General features: G+C 54.9%; 1 protein-coding gene across 1 annotated transcript in view; it reads left to right on the top strand.

Annotated features, from left to right (window-relative positions):
- The window catches only part of MINDY4 (MINDY lysine 48 deubiquitinase 4), a 154,135-nt gene that overhangs the window by 76,729 nt on the left and 54,514 nt on the right, over window positions 1-22,892 (top strand). Inside the window, exons 7-11 of the mRNA XM_075558217.1 lie at window positions 4,017-4,123; window positions 9,180-9,296; window positions 10,668-10,756; window positions 20,470-20,571; window positions 22,360-22,423. Of these exons, the coding sequence (XP_075414332.1) occupies window positions 4,017-4,123; window positions 9,180-9,296; window positions 10,668-10,756; window positions 20,470-20,571; window positions 22,360-22,423 (479 nt within the window). The remainder of the gene's footprint in view (window positions 1-4,016; window positions 4,124-9,179; window positions 9,297-10,667; window positions 10,757-20,469; window positions 20,572-22,359; window positions 22,424-22,892) is intronic.

Below are 22,892 nucleotides of genomic sequence, written 5' to 3'. Positions count from 1 at the left end.
TTTTAAAAGCAACTCGTACCTATGCCAACACCTCTATTTTTATGAATTAATATGTTTACGTAAGTGCACATCTATGTTTATACGTCTGTCCATAGCTTTGCTTCCTAGACCTTTCCTCTGTTTCCTTTTACTTTCCTCCTTTCCCACCATCACACTTGCCCCGGAGGAAGGGAGACAGCAGTCAGTGTAAGATATAAAATTAATAATAATTTATAATTTATCAAGGGGTCATGAGGGTGGGAGGAGGGAGGGAGGCTTAAAAGAGGAGTTGATACCAAGGACTCAAATAGGAAGTAAATGTTTAGAGAATAATGATGTCAACATATGTACAAATATGCTTGCGACAATTGATGTATGGATTGTTATGAGCCCCCGATAAAATGATCTTGCAAAAAATAAAAGACACTGGCAACAAGATGCAATAATAAGGAAAAGCTGAAAGAAAAAAGAATGAGGTGTTTGGTGTCCATCAACACCCACTTGTGAGTGAGTTGATGAGGTGGGAGCCCCCCAATACCCACCCCCACCCATCCTAAGTCCAGGACTGCCTGTGGCCAGTGAGAAACACGAGATCCAGAAAAGGGCTTGGGGGCAAGTCCCCCACAGAACCCACTGAAGGAACATTGCCCCTTCTGTGACTTCACCTCCCTCTGACCAGGAATCCCAGAATGTTGCTTTCTAGCCCCGCTACCGAGGCTACGTAGCACAGTATGGGAAACTAACCCTTGCTTCACCTTTAACCAGGCATTTAGACCAGAGCCTTAAAAATAGCCCTCTCAAACCACTGGCATGTGCGGCCAGTTTTGTCCCCTTGGCCAACAAGTCATTCTGGAGTGCTTTGATTTTTCCCTTGCATGGCAGCCTGCCATAGTGGGGGCCTGGGGCCTGCTGTGCGGTTCTCCGCCAGCTCCGTGCTCTGGGCCAGCCTCCTCCAGGCAGCAGCCAAGGGAATCTGCCCCTCCCAGTGGGCCCCCTGGGCCTCAGCCCCAGCCCCAGTCCCAGTCCCAGCAGGGATCCCTCACTGACAGCCTCAGAGGAAACAGAGGCCTCCAAGTAGGCTTATACACCTCTCCTTCTCTGAGCCCTGGAAAGGCGCGCTTTGGGGTCCAGGGGGCACCCAGATGCCTCTGCCACGTCCTCCTGGGCCTCAGGTGCAGAAGACTGGATGCACCTCCCTTCCCGGTTCCTTGAACAGGTGCTGCTCTGATCTGGCCAAAAGCCTGCCAAGCAGCCACCTCTCCTGCTTCCTTCCATCCTCCCCTTGCCTCCTGACTTCCCTCCCTGCTCCCTTGTGCCAATCAGCCCCCTCCCTTTTCTCCCACCGGCAGTGCCGCCAACTTCCTCCCTCTCTCCCTTCTTTGCCTCCTTCATTTCCCTTTTCTTTCCTCCTTCCAGCCCATCTTTCCCTCCCTCCCCCTTTTCCTCTCCCTCCTGTCTCAGTCCTTGACACGCCCCCACCTTGCAGACATGTGCAATGTGGTCTGCTGTTACTGTAGCCTTCTGTCTCATGTGGTTCCCCCTCCATCACCCCCTGTTGCACTCCCCCCCCCCCTCCGCGTTTCCCCTCCGACCCCATGCATGCTGCTGGGCAAGCATCTGGTCTTTATTTCAAGCTAGTTTCTGTGGGCTGTGGCATCAGGGCGACTTTTCCTGAGACCCCAGCTCAGGAGGCTCTCCCCCTTGCACTGGGAGTTCTCACCACCATTCCAGGTGTATTTTTAAGTTTCCATCGCAGCCCTGAGGAAGACCAGACTCTGCCTCCTCATTCCTCGCCTTGCTCTGTGCCCTGCTGCCAGAGAGAGGGGTTATCCATGGGCCTGCTCACCAGCCACTCCTCAGTAGCAAGAGGAGGCGTTCTGCTCCCATAAAGATGTACAGCCTGTGAGTCAGAATTGACTCAATGGCCAGGAGAGGGACTTTGTTTTAGTGGCTGGCTCTTCCCTGGAGAGAGCGGGGGGCGGGGGGGGGAGGGGGGAGACAAAGCTCACTGCCATCTAGTTGATGCTGACTCACAGTGACCCTGCAGGACAGAGCAGAACTGCCCGGGTGGGTTTCCTAAACTGTAACTCTTTAGGGCAGCAGAGAGTCTCGTCTTTCTCCGTGGAGCTGGTGGTTTCAAACTGCTGACCTTTGGTTACCAGCTCAACTCGGAACCCCCGACGCCACCAGGGCTCCTTGTGGGAGGAAGATGTCCTGATTTTGAACACTTAGCCTTTAGACCTGTGAGGCACTATTGGTGCTTCTACCCCCTCCCCCAACTGGCCGGATGGACTCTGGCCAAGTGGCCCTGGGGAGCGGGGTTCACCGAGGATGGCCGAACCAGTACCATGTTGTGGGCGGTTTTCTTGTGCCTCCTTTCCACCAAGATCCCAGTGTTCTGGTGAATGCCCAGGGTGTGATGGCAGGAGGGAGGCTCGTCCTGTTGGGGAGGGCAGGGCCTGGATTCCTCTGGACCTCGTCACCCCCGCCATAAGATGTGATAAGCATGCCACAAAGGTGTGGCTTTTTAAGAGCAGCAATGTATTTTCTCACAGTTCTGGAGGCCACGTGTGCCCCAAATCAGGGCTGCCACCTCATCCATTCCTTCTGTGGGGCTCACCCCAACTTCCTCGTGACTGCCAGCCGTCCTTGGTACCCCTTTGCTGGTAAGCGGGTCTCCCTTCCCCGCACCTGTGTGTGTGTATGTGTACCCACATTGACCCAGCTCTCTTTCTAAGCCACCGCTCAGAAGTGATTAGCTTTAGGACCCACCCTCTTCCAGTATGACCTCATTAGCAGAACCTAAACCTCACGTCCAAACAGGGCCTTATGTATAGGTACAGGTGCCAGGAGGAGTCTGGCACATATTTTTGGATGGTAAAGTTCAAGCCATAACATCTGTGTCTCCAGCACTCTCCATCCTGGTGGTGGTGGGCCAGTTCCTGCCCCCAGCCTCAGTTTCCTCATGCACAAAATAACAACACGTGACCGAGCGCATGTAGGAGCTTCTGCCAGATCAGGGCTGACACACAGCGACCCCATATGCTGGTGCGTAGCACTGCTCTGCCGGTCTTCTTGGCCCTGATCTTTATGGAAGAAGATCATCAGACCTCTCTCCCTGAGGTGGCTTGGTGTGTTATGCGTCTGGCTGCTAACCTACCAGGTCAGCAGTTCAAAACCACCAGCCAGCTGTAACTCAGGAGAAAAATGGGGCTTTCTAGGTTTTAAAAAAATTAATAAATCATCTTATCGAGGGCTCTTATAGCTCTTATAACAACGCACACATCAATTGTATCAAACACATTTGCACATAGATTGCCATCATCATTTTCAAAACATTTTTTTTCTGCTTGAGCCATGGTAGTATCAGCTCCTCTTTTTCCCCTCCCTTTCTACTTCTATAGAGAGTAAAAGTCTTGGAAACCTACTGGGGCAGTTCTCCCATGTTCTATAAGTTACAATGAGTCATAATTGACTCAGTGGCAGTGGGTTTGGGACATATATTACTGCTTGCTTGGTGGGATCGAACTGCCAGGCTTAGGTTAGCATTCAACCACAGACAGCTTGCCTCACCCAGGGACCGCTCATCTCCAGTCTGGGGGCAGTAACAGTCAATACTGCTAAGGACTGCTAAGATAACATCCAAGTGGCCAGTAATCTCACTGTCAGTAGTGGCATTTTTCCTCATTCAGCCTCCGTCCCGTTTGTCCTCAGGAGAATGGATTTGTGGGCCACACCCACCTTCTCTTCTGGGTCTGGCTCAGCATGCTAGGCCCTGGGCCCATTCACCACGTCACTGCACGTCCAGACGCAGAGCTTTCCCGGGACCCCTAGCTGAGTCCCACCCTCAGCATCCTGAGCCATGGAGCAGGCTGGACTAAAGACAAAGAGCAAAGTCTCCGCTGCTCTGTATTCTTTCCCCCAGGGACTTCCGGCCCCAGGCCCCAAGTGGAAGGTGGGATGGGTGGGGTAGGGGCCCCCTTTCATTTGAACCTCTGTGACCCCCAGGGAACTGACACCGCAGGGCTTTCTTTCAGAGGACGTGGAGGACGACTTGACCCGGGAAGACGTCATTCTGCCCCCAGCCCCACCAGCGTTCAAACTGCAAGTTGCGTCAAAGCCTCTGGACCTTCCTGTAGCAAAGGTGGGTGCCAGCAGCTCCCCTGCTACCACCCCACCCCCGTCTCCGAAGAATTCTGTTCAGTCTGCAGCTGACTCAGAGGTAGCCCCAGAGAGGCGACTGCGTTCCTTCTGGTCCTGCGCTAGCCCATTGCGATCTCGCTGTCATTGTTTAACGGACATGTGGTGTGGGGCAGAAGGAAGCCTGGCTGGCTGGGTGTGGAAGAAGGAGGCAGGGTCTCACGTGTCTCCGGGAAGGACTGTCCCCTCCAAGTCAAAGTGACAAACATTCTTTAGCCTCCCCACATGCCTGATGGGCAGCTCCCGAGCGGCTGGGCCCCACCGGCTGCCCGCGGGGCAGGTGCCTGCTTCCACCTGCTAAGCGGGCTGGGCTGGACACAGAGGTGTCCACTCATCAGCTCTGCCCAGGTTCATGCCCATGGGCTCCTGCAGGGACCCACAGTCACAGGAGATGGGGCTTGGGGGGGGCAGGATCCCAGCTTTGGAGGAATGTCCTGGCTTCCTCGCTGTCCCCAGCTGCCGGGATGTCCTCACTGCTTCCCCTGGGCCAGAGTCTCTCCCAGCCAGGATCCAGGAGGAAAAAACAGAACTCCTGAGGACAGGGCTGACCCTTCTCTTCCCACTTAGCAAGTGTTTCCTTAGTACACAGATCAAAGAGGAGCCTCCCTCTCCTCCTCTCCCCTCCCCTATTTCTCCCCTCCCTCCCTCTCATTCCAAATCCCAGAGGGCTGGGGACATTTAAAGGGCCCAAGCTGGGGTGAGAGTGCTTGACTGTGTGTGGCCCCAAGGCTGGGGTTCTTTGCAGGGGATGTCCCCCTCCCCTGCCCCCACTTATGGAAGAGGCTCTGTGACACAACAAAAGTGAACCCACTTCAGTGGCATCCATTCGGACTCACAGGGACCCGGCAGGACAAGGTAGAATGGCTCCATACTGTTTCCAAGCCTGTAAATCTTTACAGAAGCAGACCACTGCCTCTTTCTTCATTGGAGCTGCTGGTAGGCTTGAACTGCCAACCTAACAGTCAGCAGCTGATTGCTTTGCCACTGCGCCACAAGGGCACCTAGAAAAGCCCCTAAGTCCTCGGCCATTGACGGAGCCAGTTCTGACCCCTAGCAACCTTACTGGCCAGAGCAGACGGGCCCCATTGACTGTAAATCCTTACTGGCGCAGACAGCTTTAGCTTTCTCCCCTGGAGTAGCTGGTGGGTTTGAACTGCTGACCGGAAGGTTGGCAGTCCAGTGCTTAATCCTTGGCACCACCAGGACTCTTCAGGAAAGACCCTCAGAGGTCGCCAAAGATCACCAGCAGCTTTCCCAAAAGCCAGCCAAAGCTGAGGCCTATGGGGGAGAAATCGAGGGCACACGGCGGGGAGAACCCGGGTGTCCAGGCCCAGCAGCCCAGACGCTGAGGACCGCTCTGCCGAGCTGGGAGCTGGGATGCCCACTGAAGAGAACACAGACAGCACCACCAGGAACTCACATGTCTGGGTTCAGAAGCTCCTGAGAAACAAAGGGATGATGGTAGTTGACCCAGGAAGGGAAACTCTGAAGGAGGAATTCGTGGGCTGTAGGCAGCTAGTCTGTGTTGAGTGGCAGACTCAAGGACTCTATCACGGAGTTTCCTTACTTTGGGATGGAAAATAAAGGTGCCTGGTGGCTCTGCAGTGTCCTGGTGTTATAGTTAAGCCATTGGGTGGCTAAAACTGCATGCAAGGTCCGCAGTTTGAAACCACCAGCTTCTCCCGGGGACAAAGATGAGGCTCTTCACTTAGAGTTGCAGTCTCAGAAACTCACAGGGGCAGTTCTACCCTGCCCTATAGGGTCGCCACAAGTCAGAACTGACTTGGTGGCAGTGAGTTTGGCATTTTTGGACCAAACCCACCCGTAGTTCTTCGGCAGAAAGGTGAGGCTGTCTGCTCTTGTACAGACGATAGCCCCTCATACCCAGGGGGGCGGCTCTGTTCTGTTCTATAGGGTCCATAGGAGTTGGAACCGAGAGTGGACCATAATCTCATCTGTAGGGAAGTCCTGATCCAGATTAGGAGCCCAGCGGAGGTGGTGACGGAGGCCACTTGGCAGTCTTCGGGGAGAAAGACGGGGCTTTCTCCTCTCAGAAAGAGTTACAGTCTTGCAGACTCCCAGGGGGTAGTCCTCCCCTGCCCTGTAGGGTCTCTGTGAGCATCAACTCATGGCAGTGAGCTTGGTTTTGGTTTTGAGGGTGTGCTGGGGCAGAAGTTCAGAGAAGACACAGCTGGAAGAAATGGTACTCCCCTGCGAGGGGTGTCCTTGCTCAGCTATGATATGGAAGGTGGGTGGTTGGAGCCTACTGCCTGTGCCTCCAAACAAAGGCCTGGCTATCTGTCCTCCCCCCACCCCCAAAAAAGATCCACCTCTGACTACTTCTGCTCTGACACCCCGGGGCTACTTAGGGTCAGAATTGACTCCAGGGCAGTGGTGAACTTGGGAGGAGGTGGGCCCCCTTCCCTGAGTGGTTGGGGTGTTTTCACAGAGGTCATAGGTGACCACTCATGGGGGAGTGCCACACAGGGGTTTCTTTCACCTGTTAAGGGGCTGGACCCGAGCAAGGGCTGGTGCAAGTTTCCCCTCATGAGCCACATGATGCATTTTGTGAGCTTTGTCATTCTACCACTGTGGCACTTTGACACATGCAGGAGCATCTGACATACGGAGGTCTGCATGGCCCTGGAGCAGTGGGAGATGATACAGGAATGGATGGGCATGGCAGTAAGACTTTATTTGCTAAGACAGGTGGCCCAGGGTGTGGTGGGATTGGGGGCCCAAGGCCATGGTTAGCTGACTTTGCACTGATTCTCAGACTTGGCTACGCACCAGCAACAGCCCGGGAGAACTTCACAAAAAGTTGATGATGCTGCAGCCTCGCCTGCAGGGATTCTGACTTGGCCACCGACATGGGATGTGGACTGTGCACCAGGAACTGTATCCGCTCCTTAGCCTCTTCTGATGCGCAATCAGGTTTGAAAACCTCTAGTCCTTGCTCAGGGAGCATGAGAGGGCCCCTGAGGTACTTTGTAAAATTCAAAAGTCTTGTGCCTTCTGGTCCCCATAAGGGGCTGAAAGAGATTTAACAACAACAAAAAAGATTTATTGCCATATACCTGAGCTATTATACAACTTTATCATTCAATCATATTGAGATTTGTGCAATCATGACCACCTTCAATTGGAGAACATTTTCTTCCCGCCCTCATTGTTGTAAGTGTCCAATTACCCCCTCCATCCTCTCCTGCCATCCCCCTCGGCAATTATCAATCCAGTTCTGTCTCTACAGATCTGCCTATCTTGTATTTCATAGGCAGAAATCATATAAAACACACGCAGGAGCAAACAAACAAACAAAGCCCACTAACAATGACTAAAGCAAAACACAGTAAAACCTCAGTCAAAGAGAAAGCAGAAAACACTAAACATGGAAACAACCTTAAAATGGGGCCAAAGGGAGCTCCCATGAAATTTTAACCAAACTACCTCTGCCATAACCAACTTTAAAGTGCTCTCTGTCTGAAAGCAAGGCCATTCACGTCCCTGGGCTGTGGTCAGAAGACGTTCACTGGAGGCTTCACCCACGTGGGGACCCTGCAGATGGATTTTGGGCTTCTGTTTGTCATCTGTAGCCTTCTGCAAACTGGCTGAAAAAGATTTGAGTAGGATCCAGCACAGTCTGGTTGGGCTGGGTCTTATCTCGCTCCAGAGATAAGACCATCAGGGAACCAGCTTCTCTTTCTCCAGTAGGAGAAGACTGGGTTTGCAAAATGAAAATAGAGAATCTTACCTCCCCAAATAGGTCACTTCCCTGCCAGGCTTCAAAATCAGCTACTGCAGGCGTGCATACATTGAATATTGCTTGCATACATTGAATATAGTTTTGTTGTATGTGTTGAATATAATTTGTGAGCAGCCATCTAAGGTGCAACCACTGGTCTCTCTCCGTCTAGTGGAAAGAAGAGCGACAAGAATTAAAAGGCACATGGAAACGGTTGGGCCAATGGATGCATGGGTCACATGCAAGACTGTAGTCTTTACAAGCCTGAGACTGGAAGAACTAGATAGTACCCGGCCACCACCACCAACGGCTCTAAAAGGGGTCCATTAGAAGGTCCTGGATAGAATGGGAGTGGATGTGGAACAAAACTCAAAGTCATCAGAGACCAGGCTTACTGGTCAGATAGAGACAGGTGGAACCCTGAGGCTATGACCCTTAGTCACCCTTGAGGTCTGGCATGAACTCACCCCTGCAGTAGAATAAGCAACCACTTAAGATCAAAGGGTCAGGAGTAATCAACCACTTCAGACCAAAAGCTCACTATTTACCCAACAACCAAGTTCAGAGGGAAAGAAGGAAGACTGGGAACAGGACACACAGGGAGAAGGTGGGGTGAGTGAAGGTATGTTGTCCGGATGGCGATGGAGGATGAGCTGCAACAAAATAGGTATGACTCATCTCCTGTAAGACTGATGATCTATCTGCTCTGTCAACCTTCACCTAATTCACCACAAAAAGCTAAAAAAATTAAAAAGTGGATAACTACCACTCTTGTCGATAGCCCAGGGAGGGGCTGCCTCACCCTCGGGGATTCACCTGGGTGTGCCCTTGATGGAAATTGGGGTACTAGGGTCATATAGTCGTGAATCATACCCTACTACCTTGGTTGCAGGGCCCTGAAACACTTTCACAAGCCTTTTCAGTCTGCAGGAGAGTGTGCACCCTGACCACAGGCTCTTCCCACTCCCATGGACCCCATGGACATGGATGGCGGGGTCTGCTGCCCACCATTGTGTTTCCACTGCTCATATCCCACTGAAGTGGCCGAGGTTCTGCGACACCTGGGACGCCATGATGGTCTCGTGCTGATGGTCCCCCTCACCGGGGTGGTCCCTGTCCCATTGACGACTATAAATACATAAGGGCTCAATCAAAACGAGGCCTCGATCTGCAATGCAAAGCCCTCACTTGATTCACCATAAAAAAGTGAAAATAAAACACACCAAATTCCTGATGTCCTTGCCGCTTCTCTTTACAGGAAATCAAGATCCTCCTGTTTGGTTCGAGCACTGGCTGCTTCAACAACGAGTGGAAACGGCAGAATTTTTCCTTTAACGACGCAGCTTCGTTGAAATACGGCATAGTGCAGAACAAGGCAGGTGGCTCCTAAAAGCATAGGTCCTCCAGGGTCCTATCTTCCGGGCCCACCCTGGGTGGGAGTGTGGCACTGCCCCACATGTTCGGTAAACCCTGGAAGCAGCCACTGGGGTCCCTATCACCAGGGGGCTTCACGTCCAATGGGAAGCTCAAGCGTGGCTGGTGGGGCAAGAGTGCCATGGGGGCACTCCAGTGACCACAGACTTTGGAGAGGCATGAACCGAACCACCCTGTAAGGAGTGCTTCCTGTGAGTGGTGTGTGGGGTGGTGGGGCCCTCAGTAAGAGCAGGTAGGAGGAAGCTCTGCGTCTGGCCTGGGCCCCCGGAGAGCAGTCCAGGGAGCAACCAAGAGAAGTTGCAGAGATTTTGCAGGGTGAGGGCATTCCAGGGTGAGGGCATTCTAGGATGAGGGGCATTCCAGGCAAGAGTGACGAGCCTCAGGAGAAGGCCAAGGAACCAAGCACGTGGAGCTGAAGGTGTGTGAGGAGGAGGGTGCAGTACAAGGCAGGGAGATGGATGTACAGAGAGGTTAGATCGCGGCAGGTTTTGGGTGCCTGGTTTCCAACACATCTCACAAGATGCACTAATCATGGGCCAGGAAAGACTCCTAAGTCCAGGATCAAAGCCTGACAGATAAGGCCGACCAGCTCACCCAGGGCCCATCGTGTCTCCAGCCCCAGAAATTCCCTGCCTCCTGCCTGAGGAAGAGCCCCAAGACCACCAGAGTCTGTCCTAGACTAGCTCAGATAAGCCCAGCATGTCATTTTGCATGGCCGCCACCTCCCCCAACTAGAAGGGCCCCCATGCCCACTGCTCCAGAAACTTTATACCTGGCTGGGGTCAAGGAATGCTGCCTGGTCCCACGGGCCTTTGCAGAGGTGATGTGTGGACCAGGCCCCGTGCTAAGCCCGGTGCAGCTGCAGAGATAAGCGCCTTTGTTCTACTAGGTGGGGGTGGGGGAGTGGGGGTCAGAGGGACTTATAATGAAGTTCTGAGGTAGGGTGCACTTGGAGTTCACTTCCATCTGAGATGGTGGGGAGAGTTTCTGGGAGGAGAGAAGGCTTTCAGGGTGGGCTTTGAGTGGTGGACAGCTGGTTCGAGGCCCCTGGAAATGTGCTGCGAGGCCCCTGGCCTCACACCTGACTGGCTGTGAAGAGTCCCCTTCCTCCCACCAGACGGCAGATTGGCTCTTTCCACCAGCTTGGGTGCCGGGGTCTCTTGATAGCACCCCCGGCCTCAGGCCTGGGGTCACACGTCACATGGTGCAGACACCTTGTTTCCCAGAGGGCAGCTCTGGGGTGTCGTGTATCGGTGGGCAGGAGACTGTCAGGGGCCCTGCTCATAGGCAGAAACGGTGTCATTCTCTGTAGGGCGGCCCCTGTGGGGTGCTGGCGGCGGTCCAAGCCTGCGTCTTGAAAAGGCTCCTATTTGAAGGAGATGGCCGAGTGGACCCTGATCGGTAAGTCTGCTGCCCTGGACTGCCCAGAAAAGTACTAGCGAGGAAACACCTGCGTTCCCATTTTCCGCGGGCATACAGAAAGTCCCAGTGGGTGCAAACAGCTTGTGATCCCCTACTAACCCGGAAGGTCTGTACTTTGAAGCCATGCAGAGGTATTGCCGTGTGCCTGGAAAGCCCGTGGCAGCAGGGCGCCTCTGCCACATTTGGGTTGTCGTGAGTCAGAACGGGCTCCACGCCAATGGGTTTGACTTTTTCTTTTTTGGTTCTGGGTAAAATACCAAACTCACTGCCACTGAATAGATTCTGAGTCATAGCGACCCTGTGGGACTGAGTAGAGCTGCCCCTGTGGGTTTCCAAGGCTGTCGATCATCACAGGAGCATGCCTCCTTTTTTTCCCAGAGGAGCCACTGGTGCGTTCGAACTGCCGACCTTGAGACTTGAGCAGCCCAACACGGAACCCACAAGGCCGCTGGGGCTAAGGGAGGGGAAATGGTGACCAGGAACAAGGCCTGCTCAGACCAGTGGGAAATGGGCGTGTGTGCATTTGTTTCTAGAGGCAGGGAGGCTGGGGATGGGATGCCGCGTTCCTCCTGGTGGCTGCTGGACCTGCGTCAAAACTGAGCCCACCACCTCCCCTTCCCTGTGGGGCAGCCCCTCCCAAGGGCCCTTGGCACACCGACATCCATCTGCAGACGGAGGTTGGCCAAGTCTGGGCGCCCCTCCCTCCCACATGCTCTCACTTCTTCCAGCACACATGCCTGCCAGCCCCACAGCCGGCTCCTGCCATTGCCTGGGTCCGTGTAGTTTTTCCATTCCGCACATTAAGCGTTTGCACATGGGCCGCTCATTCCTGCGGCAGTCATCACCGGAGCATCTATGCAGGCGCAGCGGAGACGGAGGAGAAGGCACCGCCACTGTGGTCCAGGGAGGCTCTGTGAGGCTGAGGGGCGGGCAGAAAACCGGAGTAGCCCCTAGCCTGTGTTACCACAGCTGGTGCAATTCGAAGAACCTTCCCGCCCCTGCCCAGTAAAGCACTCCAGCTGCTTTTCCAAAGACGACTGGACTCTAGAGCCCTTCGTGGGAGCCCGGAGGTGGTACAAAGGTTGAAGTGCTTGTTTTGAGCCCACCCAGAGGTGCCTTGAAAGAAAGGCTTGCATACTTCCCTGAAAAACAACAACAACAACAACAATAAACAGAAAACAAAACCAGCCCTTGAAAAGCCTCTGGCTACAGGTTCATTCTGACACACTGGGGTCTCCATGAAAGATTGCTTTAATTTATTTTTTACTATTGCTCACCTTTGCTAGTTTCTGACCATTATTTTTAGGGCATGTGGCTGCTTTGGGTTAGGCATTTAATAGTCTTTTTAAAACATAAGTCTGATGCTATGAGAACAAGAAGACTCCTTCCCAATTTTTTAAGTGCTTAGGTTCCTGGGACAGACGTGGGCTCTGCAGGCATGAACCGAGCTCTGTTCTCACACAAAACACCTTCCACCTACATGGATGCTCTTTGCCTTGGACAGGGCCCTGCTGCAGTTAGCTGTTTCTGGCTTGGCAGCTTGTCTTTCATCGAATTGTGTTGCAAAGCAATACATTGAGCTGTTTGCTCCCAAATCCTTTCATTGTCCATCAGCTCGGCGTTTCCACAAGCAAGAGTGAGCTCTCCCCTTGAGTTTCCTCTTCTCTCTTGGAAAGGGTCACTAAGGCTTCCTGGGTTGAATCTTGCTGGGATGTGGAGGCTGATTTCCCCCCTACCCAACTCCCATATCCTGAACTGGATTGTTCCTCTGTGTCCCCAACTTTTCCCTTCCCAGCAAGGAGCCCCAAACTCCTTCCCTGGCCCCAGAGTCCTGTGAGCTCATGTGCTTTGCCTGGCTGGCTCCTCTCATTACACAGGTCTCTGCCCTTTATGGGAGCCCTGGTGGTTTAGTGGGTGACCTGCTGAGCTGCTGAGCGCAAGGTTGGCAGTTTGAAACCACTGGCTGCTCCGAGGAAGGAGGATGAGGCTTTCGACTCCCGTAAAGAGTTAGGATCTCAGAAACTCACAGAGGGCCAGGGCCAGGTCTCCCCTGTAGGGTGGCTATGAGTCAGAATCAACTCGATGGCAGTGAGACCATTCTTTGGAGAAGCTTTCCTAGTTAAGAGGCATTTGGGTAGTGTAGTGGATTAGGTGTTGGGCTGCTAACCTCAAGGTCAGCAGTTTGAGACCATCAGCCGCTCCCCGGGAGAACGACAAGGTTTCCCACTCTAGTCTGGGGAACCCACAGGGACAGTTCTGCCTTGTGCTATAGGGTCATTCTGAGTGGAGATTGACTTGAAGGCAGTGAGTTTGTGTTGTCTGTCTGTGTTTTCAGACAGGTTAGGGAGATAGATGAGGCTCTCTCCTCTAGTAAAGGTTTACAGCCTTGGAAGCCCTAGGGCCAGTTCTACCCTGGCCTGTAGGGTCTCTGTTGTGGCTTTGGTTTGATTTGGGTTAGAAGGTCAGCCAGGGTCTTCTGGGGAAGGGCCAGGGGGAGGGCAGGAGGAACTGCAGCCCTGAGAGGTGCTGTGGCTGGAAGTACTGTAGGCCCCGGGGCAGGTGTCTGGAGGCAGTGAGCTGCTCAGGGGATGAACTGAAAAGGAGGTGCTGATGGCCAGCTGGGGGTTCTGTATGAGGCGGGCCAGCGTAGCACAAGCAGGGGATGCCACCTGGCTGGACCCAAGGAAGCCAACACTGAGCAGTGAGGAGAGCGGCAGCTTCTGGTGATCAGGGGTGCCTTCTCCAGGAAGCCCTTCTGGATTTCATCACATAAAGGTTTGACCTCCCCTCTCTTTGGAGCCCCACCTCTGGGTGAGAACCAGTTGCCATCAGGTGGGCTCTGGCCATGTGCCCCAGAGTAGAAGTGATGCAGAGTCAGGTTTTGACCAGCTTGGTTTTTTTTTTGCAAATAGTTGACCAGGACTCTCTTCTGAGATGCTTCTGGGTGGATTCAAACTTCCAACCTCGTGGTTAGCAGCCTGATACAATAACCATTTGTGTTACCCAGGGACAACCCAGCTCTGGGTGCTGTCTGCAATTCCCTTCAGCTGGTTGCCCTGGGGCTGTGCACATAGATGTTCGGAGAAGCGTGTAGGCATGAGGGGGATGGCTTCCAGCTCTCTTTAGCTGCAGGCGCCAGTGCCCTTGAGTGGCATGTCCCCTGCTCTCTGGGGGCTGCTGCCAGGGCAGCAGGTGGGGGTGCCAGCTCTGTGGGTGGAGAGAGAGCTCTGATTGATGTTTGGAGGGCTGGATTTTAACTCAGGGAATTGATTCCTCCCTCTGCAAACTAGGACGTGTAGTCTCCACCCTGCTTGTGCTCCATTCTATGAGGGCGCTTCAAAAAGTGTATGGAAAAACTCCATGATCCTCGAATTACATCCCTCCACAAATGTTTGGGAGCCCCCCGAAAGAAGAGTATGCCTTCTGACACAGCGTGCATACAGATGGGGAAACTGAGGCCTGGAGGTGCCCAGGACCACACCTGGCAGCGGAGGCAGAGCCAATGCTGGTCTGTGAGAAGCAGCCTGTCAAGATGAGCCAGGGCGGAAGGAGAGGTGACGTTGTGTTTTCTGAAGACTCTGAGGAGAATCTCTCCTTTCCCCTAATTTGGAGGAAAGAAAACCCAAAAGGGTACAGATGGTTAAATATAACATCTGGGCTTCTATCCCTCCATCACCTGTGCGGGAAGCCCTGTCAGGCCCAGCCTATGGATGCATTTAGCTAGTTTTAAAGTGTTTATAAGGAAGCCCAGGGGTGGGGGGACAAGGGTTACATGCCTAGCTGCTAGCCAAAAGCTGATTATTCTGGGGACCCACATAGCAGCCATGTCTGCTCCCAGCAAGCTTGTTGTTGGGTGCTGATGAGTCGGTGCCAACGCACAGTGAACCCGCAGACAACAGAATGAAGCCCTGCTCAGTCCTGCACCCTCCTCGCAATTGTTCTCTTGTTTGAAAGGCCACCGTTGCAGACACGGTGCCCGTCCATCTCGTTGAGGACCTTCCTCTCTTTCACCGCCCTTCCTGACAACACGTCCAGAGCCATGAGATCAAGTCTCGCCATCCCTGCCTCTAGGGCATTCTGGCTGTGCATCTTCTAAAGCAGATCTGTTTGTTCTTTTGGCAGTCCATGGCACTGTTCAATATTTGTCTCCAGCACCGTAGTCCAAATACATCGCTTCTTCTTCGGGTTTCCATATTCAATGTCCAACTCTCACGTGCACACGAGGTGATTGAAAATATTTGGGGTTCAGGTGAAACTTAGTTCTCACAGTAACACCCTGACTTTTTCAGCACTTAAAAGAGGTCTTGTGTAGCAGATCCACCCAATACATTGTGTCCTCTGATCTCTGGAGTGCCGTTTCTTTAGAAAGTTTACAACCTAGGGGACCTGATGGGATGGTTCTCTTCTGCGCCCCGGGGGCGCTCTGCATTGGAAATCGAACTTGTTGCACACAACGACAGCAATGGCAACAACAAACTGCTCTCACTGGTCCACTGGGTCCCCCATGCCTCCCACAGTCTGCGTGAGCCGGCTGGGGCTTGCAGCCTGAGCCCGGCGTCTGGACTCTCAGATCCCAGGGCTTCACAAAATGATCCAGCCTCAGAGCAAAACCGAACAAAGCGCAGGACCCAGCAGAGAGGTGGTGGGGGTGTGGGGAGGGAATGGCAGGGTGTGGGGAGGGCAACACTGTGTCCCCTCCTTGGCTCCCAGGAGCTGTGGGGCCCGAGGGGTAGGGGACTAAGCACACTGCTGCCTGCCACCGGACTGGGGCTGGGATGCAGGTCTCTCCTGCTGGACGGCCGGTTGAGGAAATGGTTCTGTGAAAGATGAACGAAAGCCGTTCGTTCTCCAGGGAAGCCAGGCTGAAAGAAAGACTTCTTGGCAGGGGCCGTGTTTGTTCGGCAGGACTGTCTGGCTTCATTAGGACTAATTCCATCAGACCTCAATCGGAAAGGGCAGAGGCAGGCAGCAGACGGATGTTTTTCCACTTGAGTTGGTGGAGGCGCTGAGAGGGGCCCTGGACTGGTGAGGGAGGGAGGTACATACCCGCTCATTTCCCCTGCAGGCCTCAGAGAGTAGCTGACTAGGATGGGCTTCAGAGATGGCCCAGGGCCCATCAACTTCCCTGCAGAATAGGGGGTGTCTGAAGCCCAGAGGAAGAGGAACATTTGCTCAGAACCCCTCAAAACCCTGGCATCAGCGCCAGCTTTGGACCCCTGGTCTTCTGGACCCAGCCTGCCTCCTTCCCAACCCTTCCAGGGGCTTTTGACCCTGAGAGGCAGCAGAAAGGATGGGGTGACTGGTCCCTTCTTGTTCTCTCAGTAGGAGCTGCATGGTGCAGGCAGGACAGGTGGGAAACTCGGGCAAAACAGTGGGAGCTGTCTGCCTCCTCCACTTGCCCATCCAGAGATGGAGATCTTTATCAGACCGGGTTGCTCCCTGTGGAATGGGCCCCTTTGTCAGGAGGCATCTCTTCTCTTAAGAAAACTTCTCTGGATGTTTTAGGGGGCTGGCTGTGGGCCAGATTCCTTGTAGGAGTTGGCTGCAGGGGTTCAGGCCATCACGGAAAGTCTGCAGGCAGGGGCGGGGACCGGTGGTGGGGTGAGTAGGCAAGAATCAGGCGGTCCGAATGCAGCTCTTCCTCCCTTGTCATTGTCCCCAGTGGTGGGTGCAGGCGTGTATTGCCCCTCCCCCTTCCTCGCGACCCCCATGCCTTTGTTTAGGGGCAGGCAAAAGCCAGGCTGGGGAGCCAGGAACAGAACTCTGGGCTCCTAACAGGCTGGCGAGTGTCCCTTCCACAGCCTCACCAAGTTTTCCAGAAAGAAAGCTATGTCACAAAAGACCCAAGTTGGAGAAGGGTTGGGGGGTGGGGAATTACCAAAAGGACCCTTTGCTTAGTTAGGAGGCACGGAGGGAGCTCCGTGAAGGGTGGCGGGAGAATTTGGAAACTGATAGTGGCTGGCAGTGGCTGCACAACATGGAGGAGGTAATCAAAGTCCCCAAGGCATGCGCATGGGAGACTGGACAGTGGCACCAGGGCGCTAAGGGGCGTGGGAGCGGGGCAAGCGGGAGAGAGGCCCGGCGGGTCAGGAGGCAGAGATGGTGGGACGCGCTGATGGTCTGTCCATGGGGGGTGAGATGGGCGTGAAGCAGGAGCTGTGCACGCAGGAGGGTGGCGCCACCCTTCTGCCTGAAGATGTAAATGCCTGACCCTTTCTCCTTGGCCCCACGAGGTCTTCCCAGAAGGCCCCACTCGTCCTTGCGGTGTCCTCTTCCGCAACCTCCAACCATGTTTTCCAGCCGTTGTTTTTACAATCAGCAGTGACCTTGGCCAGGGCCCGGGGGCACTCAGGCAGCCTGGCCTGGTGATAGCACGGGGACCGCTTCCTCAAAGGAACATGATGGATTTCCTCCCGGTGCTGGTCGGCCATCAGGCTGCCCCTTTCAGGGCTGTTTTTCTAAGCCCTGTGGTGCTTGTTTGTCTCATCCGACACGAAGGACTTCCTGGTGTCAGGGGCTTAGTGTGACTTTTACGGCCATGTCAGGGCGGCCCTTCCTGTGGGCACGGCCCAACCGGGCACTTGAACAGCACCAACGGAGACCTTCATCTACTGGACCCTTCCGAGCTGTGCGCTCCCAGTGCCCCAGCATCACCCAGGCCAGGCGGGCTCTGCTCGGGGCCTGCAGCCATGTGTTTAAAGGGCAAAGGAGGGGCAGACACTCCAAGATCATTGTCCCTCTGAGTTAGGTGCAAAAAGCCACCAGACTGGGTGCCAACCTCTGTCTGGTGCACTTCAGGGATCTTTGCTGCTTCCTTCCCATGGCTGCCTGTTCCCCTTGGCCTACCCTCCGGGGAAGGGTAGGCCTTCCTATACTCCCCGGCCCTGAAGTTCAGCCTGTGGCTGTCAGGTGCCTTCCAGGGGACCACAGCTCACAGCGATGCCAAGCAGACAGGGTAGAACTGCCCCATAGGGCCTTCCAGCCTGACTCCTTTGCGGGAGCAGACTGCCAGGTCTTTCTTCCTTAACACCATGGGGTGGGCTCGAACTGCCAGCCTTTTTGGATAGTCAGCAGCTGAGCTCCTAAGCACCGCACTCCCCAAGGCTCTTCCGCTCAACCTGGAGCCGAGGCCCCCGTGTGCTGACTTTAAAGCATGGGGGAACTTACCCGTTAATTTCTCTGAGCCCCAGCGGAGTCTTCAGCAGGCCTCCTGTGTGACTGAAGAAGCAAGACCCACCAGGCTCCCCCTTGTACGGATTTAGATAAGTCCACAGCACCCAGGGTGGGAAAGAAGCAGCCATGGTGGAAAGCAGTTCAGTGCCACCTCAAACAATAGGGAGCAGAAATCCCAGTTGGTTCAGTCGGCCTTCTGCTGGGTAGGTATCCTAAAGAGTAAGAGTCATAGCTCCGACAGACAGACACACGCCCACGCCCATGCTCAGTACAGCACTGCTCACAAGAGGTAAGGAACACTCGGTAGAAGAGCGGACATCAAAACTGTGGACCACACGCAATGGAATGCTGAAATGAAAACACTCATGGCCATCGAGTCAGCGCCAACTCATAGCAACCCCTTAGGCCAGGGAAGAAGCCGCCGGGTGGGTTTCCGAGGCGGCCACTCTACGGGAGTAGAAGGGCCCGCCTTTCTCCTGCAGAGTCGCCGGCTGGTGGTTTCCAGCTGCAGGCCTTGCGGGTCACAGCCCGCTCATGACCACCGCATCACAAGGTCTCCTAATGGAATACTGCACATCACTTGAAAACAGTCATGGCACGTTGTAGTGGGAGACATGGAAAAAGTGATAAATTAGCAAGGGTTCACGAGCGAGGGGGGGATGAGCTGTTACCAAGGGCTCAAGTAGAAAGAAAATGTTTTGAGAATGATGATGGCAACGTATGTACCAATGTCCTGGACACAATGGATGGATGGATTGTGATAAGAGCTGCACAAGCCCCCAATAAAATGATTAAAAACAAAAACAATGAGGAAGCCATGAAGTGCCTCAGGACGCAGATGGCCCTGGAGAACATCATGCCGACTGAAAGGACTCAACCGCAAAAGGACACATGGTCTATGAGGCCATGGTTATAAGTGGGGGGAAACCACGGCAACACATTAAAATTCAAGAGAAAGACATTCGCACCCACGGGAATGGACTTGGCAGACTGCCAAGGGCGGAGGGCAAGAGAGGGGAGAGAAAGCCAGACGAGACACAGCTGTGAGGGAGGAGAGAAACCCACAGGGGGCGAGAAGAGTGGGTGAAGGGTAAACTTTGGGGGTGGGGGTGGGGGTGTTGATCAGTAATTTAAACTGTCGAATACAAAGTTGATGATCCAAAAGGTAACGCCCCCTTCTAATGGATTGTTTAAAACAGGAAGGAGTGGGAGGAGAGAAAGGGAGGGAGGAGAAGGAGGAGGAGGAGGAGAAAGAAGAAGAGGAGGAGGAGAGAGTCTGTAGGAGCTGTGAAATCGATCACAGCTGTCTGCTGGAGTCCTTGGGTGGTAGAGAGAGCCCACAAGGTTAACATGCTCTGCGGCCGCTAGCTCACCCAAAGGTTGGCGATTTCAGTCCACCCAGAGATTCCTGGTAAGAAAGTTCTGGCCATCTCCTGAAAAGCCAGTCACTGATAACCTCAGGAGCACAGTTCGACTCTGGCTCAGCTGGGGTCCCCAGGGGCCAGAGCTCACTCCACAGCAAATGATGCTGCCCATCTGCTGATGGGGCTGTTGGAGCTCCCGGGCGGCTCGGCAGTTATGGGATGGGCTGCTAAAGGCAAAGCCAGCAGTTTGAAGCCACCACCAGCTCCCTAGGAGAAAGATGAGGCTTCCCACTCCCTAATGAGGTACACATCTCAGAAACCCACAGGGGCCATCCCTCCCTGTCCCACAAGCTAGAGATGGGCGGGCGATTGAGCTACCATAGACTCCAGGGCAGGCAGCTTGATTTGCTTTCCCCGGGGCTTCCTCATGGCCGTCCTTCCTCTGCCGCCTCCTCCTCCCTCTGCGGAACCTTGGCCGCTCAGGTGTCAAAGGTGCCCTACATGCTGATGACTCACAAACCCACCTTCGGCCCCTCCTGGGGTTTCGGTGTGTCAACATCTTCTCCTGGAGCCTAGGGGCCCCACATGCGCCCCAAGCTCAGTGAGCCTGAGGTCTGGCACTCATCCTCTTCTCCCTGCAGCCTCCTCTTCTCAGTGGGTGGTACTGCCATCGCCCCCTGAGCTCCTCGAGGGCACCCGAGTCCTTCGTTCCAAAATGCCTGTGCCCTGAATCAGGTCTGCAGCAAGCCGGCTGCCTTCACTCCTAGCTGCCGGCCGGCATTATGAGGAGCCCTGCCTGGGCCGCCAGGGGCCCGTGGGGGATGGCCCTGAGGAAGAACCAGGCAGTGCTCCCAGCTGCCATAGCTCCAGGGCATGTAGGGATGTGGCTAGCCTCTGTGGGACTCGTGACTCACTCCCCCACACACTCCTGAGCCCGGCCAGCCCTCTCGGGTCTTATTTCCTCCCGCAGGTGGTCTCCTTGGCCGCTTCCTCCTCCCCAGACCCTTGAGTGGGGCTCTGGGGGTTTTCACTGCCCCTTTGGGGGCAGAAAGGAAGGGCAGCATCCGCTGATGGGGCCCGGCACACGCTGGCTGGCATGCCCGTTCCATCTCCGTAAGCACAGGTCCATTCCCATGTTGGCTTCCCTGTCCGCAGGCAGTTACGGCCGTCAAACACCCACCGGACCCACTGCCTGGCCCTGGCCATTGCGGATATTCTGTGGCAGGCCGGGGCCCAAGAGAGAGTCGTGGTCACATTGTAAGTACTTTCAGGGGCTTTGGGGCTGGCAGAGCCGTGGGCAAGCTGGCTGGGCTGTTTCCTGTGCGTGGGGAATGGGTGGGTGGTAGGCTGGGGTCTGCAGGCCCCTCACAGGCCTAGCCTTGGGCCATGCTCCTCAGTGCTGGTCCCTTGAGCAGGTCTCTGTGTGTGTGTGGGCGGAATGGGGGGTGGGGGGGGGGTGGGGGAGCAGGGCTTGCGGGGAGAGGGGTGAGCAGCCCTGCACTAGGAGAGCCTCTGGACTCTGACTCCTTTTCAAGGGGGTGGCGGTATGTACCCAGCCTCCCTCCCTAGCAGCGATGGCCAACATAAGGTGACCAGATTTTAACATTGGTAAAGCGGGACTCCTGGCGAAATAGCCACATGGCAGCCGAACACCATATACCCTAGCTTGTCGTGCATTCTTTCCAAAAATCGGGACTTTTAAAAAATGCCCTGTGGGGCACAGGACAAATTGTTCAAAATCGGGACTGTCCCGCCCAAAGTGGGACGTCTGGTCACCTTATAGCAGCCCAGCCCCCTCTGCAGTGATTGGCCCCAGACGAAGGTCCTAGCCCTTATACCACCCATGTGCCCCTGCTCCCCCAAGCCCCCAAAGCACTCATTCATGTTCCCTGGGACCCCTGGCCCACGGAGAGGGCGATGCAGAGAAGCGGGCCGAGGGCCGAGGGGTCTAGGTTCTAGTTTCATCGCCCGGCCCAGCGCCCCTCTGCTGGACACCGTTCCCCTGTGTAGCACAGGCACTCTGCTGCCTCATGGGTCTGACCCCTCAGAGGGGGCTGAGGTGGTCATCACTTTAGGGGTTAAGCTTCAGTGAAGGCCGCTTTTGGGGGCCATCGGCCACCGTCTGGAGGGCACAGTGATTAAGAGAAGGGGCTCTAGAGTCAGCACCCCAATGCTGTGTGACTCCACACCGTCTGGTCTGCTCAGTGGCCCCGGGCCGCGTTGCTTGTGCGCATGATGAGAGTCTGGAGATGAATGGCTTCCAGTGTCCATGCCTGATCGTTAGACAGCAGCCGCGCATGGAGATAAACACGGAGGGCTCAGGGTGTGGCCGGAGCGCCTGGTATTCTCCACGTTGTCAGGTGCTTGCTGCGCTGTGCTTGTCGTGGGCGCCTGTACTGCAGTTAGCTAGCTTATTAACCTGCACCATCAGGCTCAGCACATAAAGGCCTCGGGCAGGAAGTCAGTTTCTCCCTGTGGTGTAGACGAGAAAGCAGAAAGCCAGAGAGGAGCAGTGACTGGTTCGGGGCCACCCAGCAAACCAAGACCCACCCTACTTTCCAGCCATGCCTCGGGGTGGTAGGGGGCACACTGGGTGCTGGGCACAAAGAGGCCATGTGAGGTGGGAGCTCACTGAGGATAGAGGCTGGTGTTTCTGGTGGCCCCGAAACCAAGCATGGGTCTGCATCCCTCTTGCTGGATGAGCGTTTCCCAGGGATGGGCGAGAGTCCAGCTTCCTACTGCCAGGCATTGGGGAGGGTTGATCCGAACTCTCCTTTCAACTGCTGTGTTTTTTTGTTTGTTTGTTTGTTATCCCTTCCCCTTCCCCTTTCCCTTCCCCTTCCTTTCTTCTGCTAGCAGAGTTCTCATGGCCGCGCCTGGTGGCTGAGTTCAAAGGAGGCAAAGGAGAAATCTTGGCTCCGTTCTTTTCTCCGGAGCCACCTTAGGACCAGTGCTCCTCGCTCCACGGCACATGTGGTTTTGCCCTGGCTGAAGGGCCAGTCCCGCCCCGGGCGGAGGACTCATGCGTCTTCCTTTCCTTTTTAGGGCTTCGGGAACACAGCAGTTCTGTCCAACAGGGAAATACAAAGCAGATGGCATCTTAGAAACAGTACGGCTTTCTGGAAAAAGGATCACGTAACCTTTGGCTTTGTTTGGGGACGGTCTCCTTTGACATAAGTGAATCCTTCCCCAGCCGGCACAGACTAGCCCACTGTCAGTCAGCCCAGGTCCTCGGAATCCACCCCCTGGGATTGGGGGTCCGGGGTGGCTTTGGGGATGTCTTCCTGCCAGAACTGGCGACACTGTCCAGAGGCCATCCAGCTCCCTGTTTCAGGGGAGGTTTTACAGAGCCCTGACACCCCATCCTTCTTTCTGCCTCGCGTACGGAGGGCCATGGGGAAGGGGAAGCAGTGAGGAAGTGGGGGGAACTTGATCAAACGGCTCACCAGGAACAAACTCAGACCTGACCCTTTGGCTGACTTGCCAAAGGCCAACTTTTGTTAAGACCGCAGTTCAGAACACAAACCAGAGAGAAGTATGGACACATCAAGAGGGAAAAGATGGATTCCTGCCCCCCT

This window comes from Tenrec ecaudatus, chromosome 9, assembly GCF_050624435.1.
Source record: "Tenrec ecaudatus isolate mTenEca1 chromosome 9, mTenEca1.hap1, whole genome shotgun sequence".
In the NCBI taxonomy this organism is placed as follows: Eukaryota; Metazoa; Chordata; class Mammalia; order Afrosoricida; family Tenrecidae; genus Tenrec; species Tenrec ecaudatus.
Note: the sequence above shows the minus strand (reverse complement) of the source record. Positions and strands in the feature narration are given on the sequence as shown.